The sequence below is a fragment of the Pelecanus crispus genome, chromosome 1 (genome assembly GCF_030463565.1).
Source record: "Pelecanus crispus isolate bPelCri1 chromosome 1, bPelCri1.pri, whole genome shotgun sequence".
NCBI classification, from domain to species: domain Eukaryota; kingdom Metazoa; phylum Chordata; class Aves; order Pelecaniformes; family Pelecanidae; genus Pelecanus; species Pelecanus crispus.
This window is the reverse complement of record NC_134643.1, coordinates 204,383,714-204,404,325: the sequence shown is the minus strand read 5'-3', so window position 1 is coordinate 204,404,325 and position 20,612 is coordinate 204,383,714. Positions and strand designations below refer to the sequence as shown.

Genomic DNA, 20,612 nt, shown 5'->3' with positions numbered 1-20,612 from the left:
CCAGTTGTCTGTAGCTCTTATTCTTAGAAGTAAATTGAAAAAAAAAAAAAAAAAATGCTATGTATGATACTATCTATATGTGATGCTTCTAATTACTGAAATTTTATTAGTGCATGAGAGTATCATTAGCTTGACCTTTCATACCCATGAGTCAGTATTACCAGTGCTATTCTGTGCTTGGTGCAATAAGTCTGGCTTCCTTATTACTCTTCCAGAGTCACTTTTTGTCTTTGAAATAGCTTTAACAGTGTTCCTGGAAATGTAGTCAATGACTAGTTATTTGTCTTCTATTTTCATGCCCAATAAATGTTTTTACAGAGTGCCAGTCTCTGTTTAAACTGACGGGAAAAGATTTGTCTTTTGATAAATAACATTTTCAGAACTGAAATACAAGGAAGCTTTGCTTTATTAAAATAATTGTATGGATATTGTTTCTAATTTGCTCTTCATTTTAGAAATGGAACAAAAGCCACAGCACTGGGGGGGGGGGGGAGTAAAAAATATTGTGGTGGCTTTGTCATGACTCATGAAATAGTGGAGCAAAACATAATGTAGAAATATATAGTGCATGTTACTAAGACACTCTTTATTTTAAACCAAAATGTGATGCCTTACTCTAATGTTCTGCCTGCAGTAGTATTCTTCAGTATATTTTTAAGAGACATACAGAAAACAAATGACCTGTCATCAAGAATCTAAATTCTTCTGATGTTTTACTTTCTACAGTTTCAGAAAACTTATGAACTTAAGCATAATTGAGTTTAAAAAGAAAACCATGCATGTTGTTAACTGGATGGCTCAGGAGATTGGTAATTTATTACAGAGCCTTTCACATCGAGGTCTGTAGCTCAAATACAGTTTAAGTTGGCAACTGTGAAAAACTATTACCATCTCATTTTCTGACCTATGTGAAATGAGTTGGTGGTCTCAGTCCAGCATGAAGTTTTCTTCCAGCAGAAAAACCACCATCACAATTGGCTAACTTTTGATAATCTGAGGAAGAGACCAAAAGCTTGAGGCAGAGTCTGAGAGGTCCTCCCACTGGAACCTTGTCGAGCCACGTTGGTGAGAATCCTATAAAAGCTGTGCAGGGGCTGCCTGTGCTGCCTTGTCCATGGAAACCTTTGGGTTTGTCATTTTGAAACCGTTCAGTTTGAGCTGAATTTAGAAGGCATGTGTTTCACGCAGGAGAAAAGACAGAATAGTATCCGTCAGATACTTTCTTCCTTTTGTCAGGGTCCCTGGGAATAGGCTGAGTAACAGAAGGGATTCTACCTAGTGTTTTGTCTTAATGAGATGGGGCATATTGGTGCAAAGTTAAGCTTGCAAGTTGGGACTTTGATAGCATGTATATTCTGATCCAAAGCAAAATAACTGACATTAATACTTGTTCTTAGATGTGTGTTTCTGTGCCAGGATACCTGTAGTAATAGCCTTTAGGCCTATTGGTGTTAAATCATCAATTTTAACTCCTGATTGGATAGTTGGACAGATTTATTATGTTTTTCCTACTGGGCCTTTGAAATGATAGGTGTTGCTGTAGTTTCTAAATGGTTTATGTTTCCCTAGATTTAGATGTGTACAGATACACACACACAGTTGCTTAAGTAACATGCTTGCTTTCACTTCATATACTAGCTATTATAAGAGTGATAGTGCTTGGGGGTGGTAGGAAGCTAAAAAATATAGTACTTTGGCAGAAATATCTGTTCTTTGCTACATCTCTCATAGGATAAGGATTTTTTTAAAGTTAAGAAAGCTCATCTCTTGGGAAAGTAATTGTCCTCAGCATCTAAGTGCAATTTTCTGGTTTGTTTTTGAGATGTCTTAATGAAGTTAGCTTTTAGGTAGGTAATGTTTTGGAGTTTTTTGAGATCTTGACTTTTGTAATCAGAAACAATATGGCATAAAGTAACTCCTTCCTTGCTAGCATCCACATACCAGGCAGTAAAACTTAACAGCTATTAAAACCACACCAACTTAGACTGAAATTTGTCTTCATAATGGTGAAATCGAGGAATCTTAATTCATGTAAGATTTGTATAAAGTGAGTATATTCTGTATGAAATGGTAAAAACTGTAGGAAGACAATAATTGCCTATTGTGTTTTTGCTGCTTCTGGTTCATCTTTTACAAAGGAAATGCATACAAATCTTAGCAGTAACATAACTATTTAAATAGTTACTTCTCTCTGCTTTTTGGTTTTTTTTCACTGGTTACATGAAAGCCAATTCACCATTTCCATCAGAGTAAGGGAGATGTTGATTATATTTGTTATCTTTGAATAGCACTGTGCTTGAGTAGTTAGCTTTTCCGTAAGTCTTTGAAACATACCAGTAAAATTTTTCAACAAATAAATGTCAGTCTTTTTCAAATTTCTTATTTGACTTGCATGTTCTTCAGCTTTTTTAAATTTCATAACTGAGAGCAATTGAAAGCAGATTGTTTATTCATGCTCTGACTGTAGCAGGAAGGAAATAAGAACACTTCATGTAATTACCACAAAGTGCATCAATTATAGTTTTAATAATATTTTGAATTTAGTTATCAAGCGTGCTTGAAACATGCTGCATTTTGCTGACTTCTTTTCCTAGTATTTTTTCCACTTTATCCAGCTATTGGACTTCTTCCTGTACTCAAAGTGCTTATTCCACACTAAAAATAAGCATAAGCAGAAGACTGGCCCTATCTCTGTTTTCATCAGTCTGCTTCCTCCATGGCATGAGGAAAGAGAGGATGGGACTTAGCAGTGTGCTTGGAAGATTATTTCAACTCATGGGCTCAAAATAGAGGTCCCTTTGCATGGTACGGCAATTTATATGCCATGCCTGTTAACATTTAAAAGTGCATCTTTATTTTATATTAGTGTGTAGTAGGCATGTCCACACAGTCAGGATCCAGCCTCAGCTAAGAGATGAGCACCCCTCTGCTGGTTTTATGTGGTGACAGTAAGATTAGTCTGCAATTTAAATTAATAATATCCTAACAAAATATTAAATTAATAATAGATTTTTGCACTGAAGCTATTTAAAGCACTCACATGGTGCAGCAATGCTTAAAAACATACCACTACACCCAACCCCCCTTAAACAAAAATCCTTGGAGGAGATGTCGGAGCTCTTGTAGTACTTCAGCTGAGACACTGTGGTGAAACATTTTTTTGTTCCCAGATTTTCAGACTAAATTCCCTGGCCTGTTTCTTTGTGCATGGTGTGAGTGGGTGCTGAACAGATGAATTGGCACTTGGCAAGCCAGGTATGGAAGTGGGTAAAACAGTGCTGGACTCGTGTTTCCCATTCCTGTCCTCTTAGCCTTTGTCAATAACATCCATGTCCTAGTTAGTCTGGGATTATGTCGCTGTGGGTGTGACCATTTGCAAACTAGTGCTAGCACAGCCTATTTAACGTGTTCCCAGCGTGCAGCTCAGCTAAACTGCTGCTGTGGGATGAGTACTGGTTTTTAATAAGCTTTCAGGTGGACAGGCTTTAATACAGTTGGAATGTAGCTTTCTGGGACCTGGAATCTTCCCAAGGATACATGCTGCCAGGTTTGGGATTAGCAGGAACATTAAAGATATTCTTTTAACAATAAATGAGGAGAAGCCACTGCCAGGGTGGTTTTTTGTAGACAACATCTTAGTCACTTTCCAGGCTCTGGCGGTGAATCACTTAAGTATGTTCTTTAGGCAAAGTTAAATATATGGAACTTTTACCCTGCCAATTTACCATTTTCCACATTAGAGCTCTTGAATCCAAGGATGTCTTCCTCATCAATATTCAAGGATTACTTCAGAAATACAGGAATGCCCTTTGGTCCTGCTCTAGTGCTTATAAAACCATGGTTATTTGAAGGAATGAGCCTGCATGCTTAAAAACAAGTAGTAGAAAAAGCTGTGCACATTACTCAAAAGAAGTTAGCAGCTTTTAAAAGCAGGGTGGTCTTCTACCCTAATGGGCATTATTTCCCCAAAGGTATTGGAATGACTTATTGGTGAATTGCTTTCAAAGGAGGAAAAAACCCTAACCCAAACCCAGTCACTGTTTTTGTTGTCAGCTGTTGCATTTCCCAAGATTTTTGTTTCCAAGGTGTTTTTCATTATGTAAGTGTGTGCTTTCGTGAGATCACAAAAGAACGTGTCTGGCAGAACCTTGTTTTCTTGCATAGGATGTAATAACATGCTTTCCTGCGAGTTGTAACTGACTATAATTCTAAATATTCTATAGTTAAAATAACATTATCTAGTGTTTCTTAATGCTGATATTTGCAGGATACATGACTATTCCCTTGCTTGCCTTTCTGAGTGTTTTCTTTATGTTGTAGATTAAACTTTCAAACCAGTAACTAATCAAAGTGTAGAAATGATCAGAAGAGACTGCACAACTAAGTATTTGATGCTTATGCCAGTGACTTTTCAAAAAAAACAAAAACAAAAACCACCAAAACCAAACCCCAAACCAAAACAACCCCCCAAAACGCAAGCAAACTTTTTTTTTTTTTAAAGAACTGCTGTGCAAATGAGAATCCATCTGGCTTGCTTACTTCTTGGACACTGTGTTAGCAATAGCCTGTTAGGTTAAGCTCTTGATTGAGTAGACAAAGTCTGTCAACTTTGTACAAATGCAAATTTGAAGCTAGAAATAGAGAGTATATTGCTGCAGTACTACCAGCCTTCCAATGAGAAAAGTAGACATCATACTACTTAGAGATCTTTGAATTCACCATAGAGAAGCCTATAGAGATACATAAAATCATTTGCTTCATATAAGCAAATCATTGTGGGACCACTGTCTTTGAAAGGTCACTTTGAAAGCAATTGGGAGAGGTTCCTGAGGGGGAAAAAACAAATGTCACTCCAACCTTTAAGAAGGGCAAGAATGAGGATCTGGGAAATCACATGCCAGTCACTCTCGCCTTGATCGCTAGGAATGTGATGGATCAAATCCTCCTGGAAGCCATTTCCAAACATTTGGAAGACATGAGGGTGATTGGGAATAGTCAGCATGGATTTATGAAAGGGAAATCATGCTTGGCCAACCTGAAAGCCCTCAGTGAGTAGCTTGGTGGATGGGGGAAGAGCAGTGGATGTTGCTTATCTTGACTTTAGTAAGGCTTTTGACGCTGCCTCCTATAACGTCCTTGTAGGAAAACTAGTGAAGTACAGACTAGGTAGGTGCATAGTGAGGGGGACTGAAAACTGGCTGAGCTGATGGGGCTCAGAGGATTGGTGATCAGTGCTACAGAGTTGAGCTGGACACCAGTCACTAGTGGAATGTCCCAGGGGCTTATACTGGGTTCACTGCTGTTTAACATCGTCATTAATGACCTGGACAATGGGACACAGGACACCCTCAACAAGTTGGCAAATGATTTCCAGAGGTGCCTTCCAACCTCAGCCTTTCTGTGAATGTGTTACATATTTACCATTTGATCTGTCTTGAAAAATTCAATTACTGCTTTTTCAAAATCTAAAATCCAGCTCACGACAAATCAATAGAAGAGAAGCTGGGGCCAGGGGGGAGTGGGAGCAGGTGTGAGTAAAAAGAATATGAAAGATCAAATAGCTCATATGAAATAAAGGAACAATGTGAAGAAAGCAGTGAAATACAAAACCTTTTCAGCAAAGGAGGACATTTGTGCGACATATCTTCTTGACTGCACCATGATGAGAGGGAGAACATGGTGCTATTTTCTTTTCTAGAGGAAAAAATATGATGTATCCCTAAAAGTTTTTTTCGAAGCTGTGTGGTCATAAAAGATACATACTACTGGATCATCAAATTGTAACCGACTTTGGATATGAAACGCTTCTGTAACAGCAGTATCTCTAGAAAGAAATATCTGAGTCTTGAGAGATTAAAAAAATTGTCAATTCTATAGGATTAAAGTGTTACAGAGATTCATATTTTTAGAACTCTCTTGGATTAGCCCTACATCTTTTATTCTTAGCTGGAATACTGTTCCTATTGTGCTAAAGGTAGCGCTGAAATAAAGTGGAAAAGATAAATGAAAATACAATATTTGGTCTACTTCTCCAGTTGTATTTAGGTCTTCATTGCAAGACTTCCCTTTGAGTTTGTAAATTTGCCATCTTTACAGATAGTGAACGGATATTTTTTTTTTTTTTTATTCATAGGCCATCTCCATTCAAGCAGTTCTTGAATATGAATGTAATCTTTCATAGCTTTTTACAGGTTGAGTGTCTTCAACCTCAGATCTTGTAAGGAAGTGCAAGGTCTTCTAACAAGTTTTAAGTGAGGATCGTGAAAGGATTAGACTAAAAGGAAGTGCAAGGTCATTTAACAAGTTTTAAGTAAGGATCATGAAAGGATTGGAGTAAAACTCCAAGATTTATGATAATGTGTGAGATGAACAGATACACCTGAAAATAATTTTTATCCAAGCAACCAGTGTTTAGCAAAAATGGGAAACGATCCTAAAAGTTCTTGATGGTCTTTTACCACTGATAGACTATACCGATAGAGTCCCATTTATGGTAAGATGAAATGGTGAATAGGGGAAGATGTTTTTCTGATTGCAAGTAAAAAGCTTGTTTATAAACTTGATTCAAATGAAAATAGGGGTGCAAGGAGAGGTCAGAAATATCACAATTTCAACAACATTTTCCAAATTCACCTCTCTTAGACTACTGCTTTTATTCAAAGCCCCATTTGCTTGATGGTCAGGTCCAACCTTATCTGAGTATCATAAAGATGAGTAATTTTTTTTAGCCTTTCATTATCTTTTGCAGGTGTTTCCAAAGGGTCTGACTATATCAGTTTGTCTGGTGTACTGACTTCTGGTTGGTTTGTTTGGAACCTAAATTTAGTTTATCAATAACTTTCTTGCTTCTTAGCTCAGTATTTCTTTTCGATAAATAATTCTCAAAATAATTAATCCTCTGTAGTGATAAAAGCTTAAGTCCCGCAACCTTATCATTTACAACTGACAGTGATACTGGCGACACTTTTTTGGTCTATTCTGTAGTTTTGAAACTGCAGTAAACACAGTCTTTGTCTGAAGTTTAAACAGAAGATCAAGGTGGAACAATGTATGTATTATTAGAAGAGCTTTGCTGATTTAGTTAGCCAATAATGTGACCAAACCTGGGCAGACTTACTCTTAGACTAGAGGAAATGCAGGTAAAATTTCTGAATTTGGAGTTTGGTAGTCAGTGAAAACTTCTACATCAGAGAAGTACAAAGTGAAAAAAAGAAACGGAAAAAGTAAGGCTGCTTATTTGACCACCAGAAGTACAAAGTGAAAAAAAGAAACGGAAAAAGTAAGGCTGTTTATTTAACCACCAGATGTCTTGGGGACAGATGAGTACAACACAGATGAGTATTTGGAGATATAAGTTACATTACATGATCATTGATATTTTAGTGAGATATTTTTCATTTGTCTGCTGCAAAACTGTCAGACACAAGAAGCAATGGAAGCAGAGTATTTTTTCCTGATATTTTTATGTCATTGTAAATCAAATAATTTTTAACCTTTGATCTCGGACCAGTTAACAGGTAGTGAAGAACTGTTGCAAAAGGAGAACTGCAAATTTGAGGCTGAAAGTAACTTGTAGTTTTTCTTCGTATGGCTATAAATGCTGTTGTGAAGAGTATTGCTTTTGTTTTCTCTCTCCTCCTTCCCCTAGAGCCCTTCAGTGCTAGATGGAATGATTCAGGACTGATCTTTATAACCATTTACATCTTTACCTTATAGGGTATCAAATCAATGTAGGCCTTTTCAGTGCCTTTCATCAAGAATTAATATCATTGTAGAGGCTTTTGAGAAGTTTGTCCTTGTTTGGTTTAATAACAGCACCAGAAACACATCTGTCCTTATATTGCATACTGACTTCTAAACTGAAAACAAGGTGGTGCTTTAGAGTTCTAGGTAGGAGAAATGATAGCATTGCTACTACAGTCTCTAGGAAAAATAGCTGAAAAAATACAAATGGTGTTGCGTGTTCCACAATAAAAAATCTTTATGTTGCTCTACCAATACTGTGTTGCCGTAGCCTGGCTGCTTAAAGAGTCAAAGCTTACCTGGCATACCGGTTTTTTGCTAGCTCCCCCGAGTAACTTTTGTATCTGTTAGCAAGTTTCAGATACATTTGGTAAAATGCTATTGTATCAAAACAGTCAAATTCTTTCAAATTTCATGAAAAGCAGATGTTGAATAGAGGAGGACGTATTCTGGGAGAAATACAGTGAGAGTTGCACCGGGTCCGTTTCAGTTTGGCTTGTCTGCACTCTAAAGATCAAAACCATCATGGCAGGTGGGAAAAGGAGCTTGAGGATTCTGGATGTGGGAAAGACATAGGAGGGAGCTGGAATATGTGCAGTGAGAAATGCAGGAGGAAGATCTAGGACTTAGATGCCAAGGACCTGGGCTTTAAGAGCTGCACTCATCAGAGAACACCTCTTCTTGTTAAGAAGCTCCAGACTGAAAGATTTCATGATGAAAAAGAGAACAGGTGAATTAATAATACATAAAGTATGTAAAAAATTTTTTTAAAAAATCTTTTTTTTTTTCCCCAGTGAAGGCTATTAACAAAGATTTCATATCTTTGTTCTTTATTGGAATTATTTAAACCTCACAAGTGTCCTTTACCCCTTCCGCAGGAGAATAGGGGCTGATCAGACTGTAATATCTTGATGCCTATAAGATCAAATCAGCCAAACTTACTAACAACTCCTGTTAACTATGAAGAATGATCAAAAAGGCACTGCCCATTTAAAATTATATATAACATATCTCTTCTGCAGGATTGCTGAATGAAAGTACAGAGAATCCTACAGTAGTCTGAGTTAATTGGAGGCAGGGGGAATATGTTGCAAAGCAGAAAGTCAAATAATTGAAATTTTTTTTGTAAGAAGATTATACAGGTAATGTAAAAAGTGTTTTGAAAAATGAATAAGTGTTTCCCAAATAGTATCACATTTAATCAGCAAATGTCAAGGATTTTTGTGATGAATGTTTTAATAAGAACGTGTAGAATGAAGAAAAGTGTGGTGGTTTTTTGTTTGTTTTTTTTTTTTTTTTCTTTAATATGGAAATCCCCATATGGTTCACAAAAGCAATACCACTTACATTTCATGTCAGCGTATATGCCACTTTGTTATTTCTGACTATGTGAGGAAAATTGGACTATTAAGAGATTTTGAAAGGTTTACTCAGGAATGTTACTTGTGAAGTTGTAGGAGCTCCTTGTGAAAGTTGCCTTCATTGTTTAACTGTCCAAAAGGCTTGAGGTTTCTGTAAATGGTTCTTTATTAAGGAACTTTCACAAGAATGTTTAAAAATGTGGTGTTCTGAAAATCTTTAGTCAGCTACCCACAACTGTCTGACAGCTGAGGGATCCCATCCTGTCATTGTGCCGAACTTGGCATTTTCAGTCAGTCATAAATTCATTTAGTAGTTGTTACTGCAGTGATCTCAAGAGTCCATTTGTACTGCCTTCACAAGGGCTTCTGAAGAGAAAATAAGTAGTTTGCAAAAGGCATGAGCATGAAAACCTGTGCTGACTTCATTCTGTCATGCAGTACAAAAAATGGGAGAGGAGAGGAGGAGGAAGAGGAGCAACGGCAGGATGTAGCTGTTTGGATCTACGGAAAGATGGTCAGATGACCCTCCTCTTTCCACCTCCAGTTCATTTTGCTGAGTACTGTTTTCTGTGTTGTCATCATAACAAAAATGAAGATTTGGAAGTCTTCTATACTTCACAAATATTATTTTATTGAAATATTAGAAAATATTCTTCTTTCCTCTAGTTTCAGTAGCTGAGGATTTTTGAATGCTGCAAAGGAGATTTCTTCCTAGCAAGTGTAGTTGCTCTATCATTCTGTCCTGAATTTCTGCACTTGTCAGAAAGCAGGATGCCCCCATGCAGAACCAGCATTCTTTATATAGAGGGCTCTTTCCTTACGGTGCTGTTTTGTCAAATTTGGATTTGGTAAAATATTTTTGCTACGGCTTTTTTCAAGCTTAGAAATATTTTGACTTTTCTAAATTCCGGGTCATTTAAGTAGCTTGATAACTCAAGTAGAATGATGTAATGAGAATTATATGGGTGTAATGTAAGCAATATGTTGAGGAATATCATTTGTGTATGGATACCTGATGTATAGATAATTTTTGTATCTGTCTGTGTATATATATGATGATTTTTTAAGTAATTTGAATCTGGCTTTATCAATTGCAAAAGTCTTGCCTGAATTAGGTGAAATTTTGGGGATGCAAATACATTAACTAATGGGCAGACTATACTAGATTTCTTTCTTCTCTGTAGCTTTAAAGTTGTTCTTTTGTTACTAGCCTGTTTTTTAATGTGCGGGCTTCCCACAATGGCCAGATCTCTGATTATGGTGCTGGAAAGAGAGTAATGTAAATAATCCTTCACTGTTTGAAGGCTAGCTCAGGAATCTCAGTGCCTTGCCACGTGGTAGTGGTAGGTAAAGTGGCTGAAATAACTCTTATATCCGGATAAATAAATACAAATAGAGGTAAGACTTCTACAGAGGAAAGGCATTCTAGAAACTTCGGATCTAATTACTATTGTAAAGGTAATGAGCTGTACTAGCCAGATGGAAAAAGTATCAACATAGCTTTTGGTTCTGACATGAGAGGTATGGAGGACCAGAAGCTCTTTGATCACAAATGTACCTTTGAAGTAAGCTTAGTCAATAAAAACCCTGCAGGATTTAGTAAAAACCCTAGAGTATGATTTTAGAAACACTTAGATGCAGTTTGCAGTTTAGGTTTTTTTATTATTTTTAGTACTTAATACCCTGTTAAGGTCGTGGCAGAGTTATCACTGTGTAAAATGCTGTGGAAGATAGGAATATAAATTGTTCAAAATACGCGAAATAGCTATAACAATTCTTTTGTCTGCATCCTGCCGTAGAAAGAAAATGCAATTATCTAGATGAATGATCTATACTCATAATACAGAGGAGAAGTTGAAAATATGATAAGAAAGCAGTCCTTTGATTAAATCTGAGTAGTTTCAAAGTAGCCTGTGAAAAATTCACCTAATAAATAGGGCACGCTTACCCCATATAAAAGCTTGCTCCCAACTCTCAACTTTATCCGACTTGCTCTGACCACAAGTGATACAAAATGTAATCTTTGGGGCATTGTTTGAAATACTGTGTTTGTTCTGTGCACAAAAGTGCTTTAACAAGTAAGCACGAACAAAGCCCAGACAACCACTGAAAGTACATAGTAATAAATTGCATAGGCTTTTACCTTTTTTATCTTTTTCTTCATCCGGAACAGGAGAAGTTATGTGTCAATTAATGCAGGTAGAGTGATACGGAAGTGATGAGAGTACTATTTAAATGAAAAACAAAAATAAAATAGGGCTGTTAAGGAAAATGGCATGGGCTACCACAACTGTATGCAAACCAAAGAGGAAATAAGGCAGTTTTCTTCCTTTGTGTGAAAGTATTAGAAGGTATGAGATTACAGTACTGCTGGATGACTGTCAACCTGCAGAAGCTGCTCCAACAAAATGAGTGAGCAAAAACGGTACTCGGTGTTTTTATTACCCATTCAAAATCCTTACTTGTGAGGCAGAACTCTAAATTGAAAAAGGAGATGGAATTATATCCAGAATAACAGTACCTAGAAACCAGTTTCAGTACACATTCTCCTCTTGCGTTTGATGTGTCCACGGCATCCAGAGTCGTCCTGACCTGTGGAGAGAGCAATCGCTCGTGTAGCAAAACCCACAGGAAATATATTTCTGCAAGACTATTTGTTTTAATTTATTGAGTTTGTTAGCACGCTTTTGAGTGATGCATTAATGATATTTGACATGATAGCAGCATTTTCCTGCAAAGTTCCTTTAATAATGTTTTTGCCTATGATATCCAGCTTTCCTTCCTTGAACTTAGTACAGAAAGTCACGCCCTGCAGCTTGTCCTGATGTACATTTTTAGGGAGTGGGAGAGTTGGCCTGAACAGTATAACTAGATTTTTTTTCTTTCAACTCTAATTCTGTTCCAATGAAAGTAATAGAGATGCCTGTGTATTAGGCTGTGCACAGGCTTTAGTAAGTTAATATTGCCCCAAGTTGGCAGTAATTGAGTGATAGCAACTGAAAGAAATTCTTGGAGTCTGTTCAGAGCATAAAAATGTAATAGTGAGGCCAACAGCTTTCATCAGGCTGAAACAGAGATAAAATATGGTGATGGTAACTAGCAGAAGGCTTCCCTGGCATAGAGACGGCATCCCTCTATCTTCTATCCTATCCAAATACTTTCTGTACTTTGAAAATTTTTGAACATGTGTGCTCTGGTAATTTAGGTTTTTGGTTTTGTTTGGCTGTTACTGGCAATTTTAACGGTTCCTGATTTTAATGAGAATTTATTTAGACGCTTGATTTTTTTTTTTTTAACAGCTCTGTGATGGCCTTTATAAGAAGATAATTAACAGGAATTATTAAATTAAAATAGATTTTTTAAAATTTGCCGGTGCTTTTCACAATTCATGTCTTTAATTAATTTAAAAAGAAGACTTTAATGTTTAGATTTAATACATGTTGGATTCTGTGGAGCCATTGTTTTCACCAGTGTTTGTGGTGGTCTTTTGATGATAATTTATTTTAAATCCCCAAATCAGTTAATAGATGTGACTGAAATTAATTATTTCAATTGTGAATGCACATCTTTGAATTCAAGGAAATAAATTAATTTCAGAAAGATGCTGATACTACCATTTGAATATAGTGGTATTGACACTTTCATTGTGCTAGAGTACTATTTAGCATTGAAGTAGCCAGTTTTGTTTAAAGTGGAAAGAGAATTGAATTATTTTCTTTAACCATAAAATGTTTAAAAAAAAAAAAATCAGTTCCAATCCCCAAGAATGCAATAGGGGAGCATCCCACCTTGATAATAAGGAAATGTTTTGGTGTATGTTATGATTACCTGAAGATCAACAGGGTTGTTCAGACAAATCTACCTTCAAAGCATGAATGTTTTGTAGGTCACAGACCCTGAGATGGGGGGTGAATTTTGCAAGGCTAGCTGGAGGCTACTAGTTTTTTTGCTGTACAGGTTTACTTATCACAGGACCTAACTGGGAAGTGATAAACCACACCAATATTTTAGATTTCTACCCCTGTGTCTCAAAAGTGCTCTTTCAAGTAGGCTACAACTTAGTAAGCCCTTGTTAGTTGTCTTTCAAAACCTTTTTGATTTTTTTTTTTTTTTAACAAACTTCACAGCAAGACATTTTTAACTTATTTGTGTTTCGTGCTTCTCAGGCACTTGCTCACATACAGCTGAAGAAGTTGAAATTTTTTTTTTGTATGGTTGTGGGGTTGTGCATTTGAATCTGTTCCTGTATTGTTTAATATAGTACTTTGAAGTCTAAAATATTGTCATTCATTCTAAATCTTAATATAATCATTGCTGAGGCCATGATTGCAGAAGCAAAATAATTTAGGGATAAAAGCAATTTGCTTAGTATTGTTCTTTTTAAGTTAAACTGCTTTTTAAAAATGAAAACAAGTGTTATACTTTTTTCAATTATCTTGGCTCATCACAGGTAGAAATGGGTGGGACAGTTCTGAAAATTGGTGGCACAGCAATTAACGGTGCACAAATATTAGTGGTTAACAAAAGTCACTGGTGTGACTCACCCCATCACTGTGAACCCTCTACTGAGTGATATTTTAGTAGCCATACTCTTTAAGTATGGGATTGTCCAAATGAAAATTGGTTAGGATGACACTAAAACCTTATTAAAAGGTGCATTAAAATGGAGGTATAAAGAGGGCAAGTCTGTTCATAAATATACATGGGACTACTGGAAACAGTTAATAAATGGGGGAGGGGGTAGCATCTACAATATAATACTATATATAATTCAAAGGAATTTTGGTTACTCATTGATAGGTGTGTTTAAAATCAGCCTTTGAAAACTAACGAGTTCAGAAACAGCCTAGTAGCAAAACGTGTGGAGTAATAGTTCCTACAGGCCTGGTTTGATGCTAGAAGTAGTAAGTATCAAAGATCACAATGGCTAAGCTGTCCGAAAATGCCAGGTTTTTTCCTTGCTGCTTTGATGAGTAAAACTTAGTGGAAGGAAGACCCAACAGCGGAATGCCTTTCCTGGAGCATGAGAAAACGTCCTGTGATTTCCAGACATCTAGTATGCGGACATAGAATCTCCCAGTCCTGTGAATAACTTGCTGTAAGCAACAGGAATGCTGTCTTTTTTTGATATGTTCACATCTCATCAAGACATAGATTGGTATAATTTTCATGTTGTTTGCATTTTTATCTTCAAAATAGAAAACCAAATGAGTTCTAAAGTCTGAGTTTCTCCTCTGAATGAACACAAACATTTTCAGTGTATGTTAAGAAGCAGTATGTGACTGCAATGTTTGTTCAAATGGAACCATGATTTCAAAAAAAAAAAAAAAAAAGGAAAAAAAAGAAAAAATAAGTAGCAGTCCTGCAGGAAAGATGTGAAGAAAACGCATGGCTTGTGACCTTAACATGAATCAATAGCCTTACACACTGAGCCAAAACCAGATACCATACTGGGATTGTATAAAGTGGAAGATGCTGTGCAAGGCATGTGAAAGAATCCCTCTGCTGTATTTAGCATTAGTGAAGCCTCGGCAGGAGCAGTGTGTAGTCTGGAGCGCTCGAGTTCAAGCAAATAGGTAGCCCAAGGCAGAACAGCTAGAGGGAAACAAGAAGAGTGATCATACCTCTAGAAAAAATAACCTACTAGAAAACACTGAGCAGAAGAGAGTTCTTTTAATCTCCGTGATAGGACTGAAAAGAGGAGATGTAGATCTTCAGAAATATAAGAAGTCCTGCAGTGAAGGAGTGGTTGTCTAATCTTTCTGCTGATGTGTAAGAGAAGAGGCAATAGGAGTAACCTCATTTGTTGTGTTAGAAGCAAAAGAAAAACACTGCAATAGAGAAGAGCGAAAGAGAAAAGCTTGCCTGGGAATTGTGCAGCCTTCATCATCAGAGACGTTAGGATCGGGGCGAGCAGAGCGCGATATCGTGTCGGGTCAGGCGGATGGAAGAAGGTGACCGCCTGAAGTTCTTTGTAGATTTGTGAACCTGTTGGTATAGCCTCTGGTTTTTTAGCTCCTTTATTTGAAATTAGCCTGCTGCCTAGGACTTCTCTTTATGCTTTGCAAATAATGATTAAATTAGAAGTACCTAAAAATATTTCACTGAGGATCTTTGTTATCTCTTCAGTAGTAATAGTGATTAAATGCACAAGATTAGATTTTGTCTAGAAATCACGCAAGGAGTTTTACAAAGCCAGATCTAAGACAAGATAAGATGTAGTGTTTGTGTCATGGTCACAAGGCCATTCTTCCATTAGAATGAATTATTCCTCTGCTGCTGAGGTGGGCTGTTGCGGGGCGGGGGGAGGGGTGAGTTTTCTTAAATTTCGTTTCATGGGGTTGTCAGAAAGCTGTTTTGTTGGCCTCTGAAGTACTCAGCTGTACATCACTGCATGGCTCTTCACATTGGGTTTAGGATCATAACAGCTTTCTCATTTACATTTGTCTGGCATGAGCAAATTGTTTTACTTGAAAGCAAAAGTAAATATGCCTCTGTTAGAACAAAAATGAGTGATTTGAAAAGTCGATCACTTGTAGTTATTAAAAAAGCTGGTTTAAAGTAGTGTGTTTTCAGAACACAATATAAAAATTGCTGAAAGATTTTTCTTCACTTGCACAGCCCAAGTGATTTGAATAAGCTGTTTAAACTTTCATTTTGCCTGGATAATTAAAGTGAAATTTAACAAATTAAACTGAAGTTTGTCCAAATTTCTCCCTTCTGTTTCTACTGACTGCTTATTTTTTTTTGCAAATAAATTTCTAGTACGTAGTGAGTTCCCAAAGAGACAAACCTGATGAGTTGGGTTTTTTCTCCAGATGGTGGACTTGAGTCAAAGATATCTAAGAAGAATCTCTGACCCGCATTTTGACTTTTGTTAGTGGACTTGAATATTTTTTCATGGAGTCCTCAAGATGCTTATGTTTTAGGAATGCCGGTACTGTCCCTATACTGCTTTCTGGTAGATACTCCCCTATTGAATTTAAATACTGATTAATGGTCTTTTTTGGAAAATCCTTGCAACTAATGATGTTGTTCCAGGCTACTAATGCAATGATTGTAGAAATGGGAACCTTCAGAACAAGATGTCTGGTTTTAAATTTAATTTTTTTCGTCTTTAATTGTGATGTTGTATCTCTTTACAGTGATGTGACTGTATAAATTCTTTTGTCTGTAGTAAGAATCTTCTGTTTCAAACAGAGCTGTTTCAGTGAAAGGCCTTTGACTCTAGAAGGAAGTGAACTGCTGTGAATGGTTATTCCAGATCGACTGAGGGTTCTGGGGTTTTTTTTTTATTTTGTGGCTTTAGAAGACTCCTACACAGATTTCTAAATTGTCTGTATTTTTAAAGGGTTTCTGTAAATCCTGAGAGGGGAAAAAAAACCTGAGTGTGAATCAAGCTGTAGCTACCTATTTTGCTACCTGGTACTGTCTCATCTCTTTGCGCTTTCTCTTCTCATCTGTACCTACCTTGAACTTAGGGTAGAAGATCTTTGGGGCAGGAATTGTTAGCCAGTGCTGTGCTGATTAATCATCTGGCATAATGGAGTCTTTGTGTGGATTTGGCTCCTTGTCCCTATCAAAATCCAAATAGTAAAATATTTTAAGATAAAAACATCATGAGGATGTTACAAGCATTTTTGTAGAGTATTATCAACCTGTGAAAACGCAGGGTGAGAAATTATACTTTAGATCAATGTATTACTTATCTGAAAAATTTTAGTGCTTGTGTAATGGATCGATAACTCTACTCAAAAATATTAATTAGGCATGTAGCTTATTAACATTCCAGATATATTGAAGCAGCTTTTGTAAACGATACGCATATTTTCTTTGAGTCACAGTGTAGCAGTAGAACGGTTTATATGGTGAAATGATGTGTTTTCTTAGTTCGGAGTGCTTTAAACTTCAACATTAAGTCTGAATTTAAAGATTTATGCTGCTTGTTTATTTCTAGGGCTTTTCTAGAAACAATCAAAATTGAATGCTTTGTGAGCTGTGTGCCCACATACTGCATTGTTTTTTAGTGTTGAAGCAATACTTACCTGGAATGTATGCCTTTAATAAAGAAAATCAAAAAGGGGGGTGGTGGTGTGGGGGACAAGTTTTTCTGTATGTCACTGAGCTAATGCAGCACAAGTTGCATCTGTTGTTACTGCTGTTTGAAAGATAATGGGATATATCTTACCTCTTTGATCACAGTCAAGCTATGACATTTTCTTCCATCTTTAACCTGTTCTCAGAGAAGAGATGCAACACCTCATATTCCTTTTACACATTTTATACGTGGATTGTACAGTTTCAGAAATCCATGTTGGAGCCTTTTATAAGCTGTAGTAATTAAGTTTCTCAAGAAATTCTTTTGCTGGATTACTAAGTTTTTGCACCTTGTTTTCCACCATATCAGTTACTACTAGATCAATATCAAATTGTGGTCTTTCGTCTCTTTGAATGTGTTTACACCAGAGCCTGATAGGTTCTTGGAAAACTTGAATTTCCCAGAATACGTGTTTGGTAAATCACCCTAAGATATTAGGATTTATTATATTAACTTTTAGGTAGCCTGAACTATCTTGCTGAGGTACTTTTTTCTTCAGATCAGTTTAAACTGGGAAATCAGCGGAAGAGCTGTAACTCAGTCTTACTATAATTCTTACAGTTCACGACTGAATAGGGAGCCCCTGTTTTGTCCCGGATTTACAGTATGAGTATCTAAATCACTCCATTTCACTACAAGTCTAGCATACATTTTCAGCTTTAGTTGTGAATTTTCTGACTTTTTTTTCTCTCAAAATAAGCACTGCAGGTTTGATTTATATAAACAGTGTTAGCATTTGAGGAATCTTCTTCTGACTGCAGATGCCGAGACTGGATTATGAGAAACAGGACAGCAGAAAATGTAGGATTAAGAAGTGACTGGTTATGTTTCTAACCAGTTGAACTCTAGCTCAGTTCTTTAACTGGCCTCCCTAGTAAAAGAAAGAAAGGGAAGATGGAGAGAAAAATAATGTAAAGGCAATGCTTTCCAGTTTTGCAGCTGTCTGAATTGGTATACGCTTGTAAATAGGAATAATTTAGATTATTTTCTCTCCATTATAAAGTGATATGGTAATGTTTAATCTGCATCTCACTCTTTTTTTTTTTCCCTTTCTTTTTTTTTTTCTTTTTTTGGGGTTTTTTTTGGATGTAAAATGTGTCTGCAAATGTGCCTAATGACCCTGGGCAAAACAGTTGTAGAGCTGGCTTCCCGTCCCTGTGCTGGGGGTGCAGGGTGGTGGGCAGCAATGGGACTGCCTCCTGCCAAGAGGACCTAGGGCAATTTTGGTAGAAACCTTGGCAGCTCGGCGACGCTGGCTCACGTGTGTTGAGGATAGATGGCAGGATGTCGGTTAGGGAGCATGGTGCTGGAGCACAGAAACGCCGAAAAGAAACGTGAGGAAGATGCAGTCAGGGAGAGCCTGTGTCTGGGTCCTTGCACAGCTTTACTGTGACAGAGAAACTTGTCATTTTTATCAAAACAAAGTTGGTTTAAAACTGGCAAAACAAAGCTTAACTAACTTTTCAGAGACTAATGTTTAGGTTTATCGTGGTATATGTATTGTATATTTATTTTTTTTTCCACAGAAACCTGCTAATATTTTAGTTATGGGTGAAGGTCCTGAGCGAGGAAGAGTAAAAATTGGTATGTTTATATCTTTGATAAGTCCCAGTGTAGCATTTAAGTTAGAATGTTCTGAAGATGCAGTTGTACCACCTAAAGTAGTCACTGTAATACTAGTATGTGCCTGGGCACATTGCCTAAATGCTGTTTTCTGAGTGACTGGCTTCTTGATATTAGCCCCATGCACCAGTTCTGACGATGAAATGCTGTAGCCTCATCAATGAGAAGTGGAAAATGTCATTATATGTTGTTTAAGTGGGTGTTTGTGTGGGGTGGGGGATTGATATGGGGATAAAGGTGAGAGCTAGCTAGGGGAAAGGAGGAGAAAGAAATGGGATTTTAAAATTTCCTCCATTTACCCCTGTAATGCCATGACATTATCTTGCTGCTGCTTATAAAACCTAAATAGGGAACTACTCATTACTACAAACCTTAAATTTTATAATGGAATCAAAGGTGGCATTTAGCCTACAAAACGTTCTTGAAAGGGTAGACAGGTCCCTTGGAGATAAAGGCAAGGGATCTTAAAGTCCAGAAAACACAGCAATCCAGCCAAAATGCTTAGTGAGAACTACTGCTAAATGCTCAAACTGGGGTGTACCGGGGTAGGAAGGACCCAAGACTTTCCCCACTATTATAACATTTTCTGGTGGGAGTTACTGTTCACAGTGAGAGGATAATTTGTAGAACTTCAGTTGTTTTAAATTAAAGTAAATAAATAAATAAAAATTAACTGTAGTCTAACAGTAATAAGCTATACCACCCTGTGCATTAGCGTGGCAGTGCTTTGATAGCAGACTGCTAATGCACAGCCTACTTAGACTTGTTATGGTAATGCAGCCCCATTTGGAAGGGCTTATTTTTAAAGCTAGTTCATCTTTTTCACTTCCCTCTGGCTTTCTTTATGAGATTATTCTTCTGCATTGTTGCTCTGTACTCTTACTCTTTTGCTTATCTGAGCTATTTTGTTAATCACTAGTATAATGATTCAGGGTAGGATTTTCTTGGAGTGTTCAGTGCTGCTCTAGTCCTTCCCTCGCCCTTTGAAATCCAAGGAGCAGACGGGCCAGGGCTGAACACTTCTGCAGATCCCACCCTGAAAGTTTTTAACGCCCTTCCAAGGTTTAAGGTTGACAGTAGAAATTGAGGTCTTCTCCATACAAAACAGGTACAGCACGGACAGCGGAAGGGAACATTTCTTCCTATTACTTTATTCTTCACGGAGCGGTTGCTTCCAAAATTGAGAATGTAGGTCATCCTCTGGGCACGTTCACGTTCAACTGTGGTGGTGATATTTGCTGTACACAACTACTTGCTAGTAATTGCACATAGACCACCCATTTATTTCTTAATTGATAGTTTTGAATTAATTTGGGAATAAATTAGAACATAACTAAATTTAGTCAGACTCTGTTAACGGACAGGTGAAAGATTCTGTATCGGACCGCCAGTCCTCTGAGCCATCCGTTCCCAGCGGGGGAAGAGGGAGGGGGACCCTGGGTTTCCAAGTGTGTTATCAAAATGTAGATACTATTTTTTCTTATTTTCTTAAGATATTACCTCAGCAGGAAAAGAATGCAGAAGTTATACCCATACCAAGTGCTTCCACTTTTCCAGTGTAACTAATTTTTCTAAAAAATACATAACTGGTATTAACTTAAAATAATTTTTATAGGCTTTTTGTGTCATTTTGAGTCATAAATTCACTTTCTGCCAACAATTTTCCTTATTTTTCATAGTTACTAGTGACTTGATCATATCTTGAGTAATCGATATTTTAATGTAGAAAACTGTAAAATGTTTCTTTTTAAATGCATTAAAACAATCATAAATAGGAATGCATATGA

General features: G+C 36.9%; 1 protein-coding gene across 4 annotated transcripts in view; it reads left to right on the top strand.

The window, feature by feature from the left end:
- The window catches only part of CDK8 (cyclin dependent kinase 8), an 84,806-nt gene that overhangs the window by 42,259 nt on the left and 21,935 nt on the right, over positions 1-20,612 (top strand). For 3 of the 4 annotated variants that reach the window (XM_075716040.1, XM_075716032.1, XM_075716046.1), the window contains exon 5: positions 18,729-18,786. The exons of the other annotated variant lie outside the window; for it this stretch is intronic. In XM_075716040.1, coding sequence (XP_075572155.1) covers positions 18,729-18,786 — 58 coding nt within the window. The remainder of the gene's footprint in view (positions 1-18,728; positions 18,787-20,612) is intronic. 4 annotated transcript variants of the gene reach the window in all.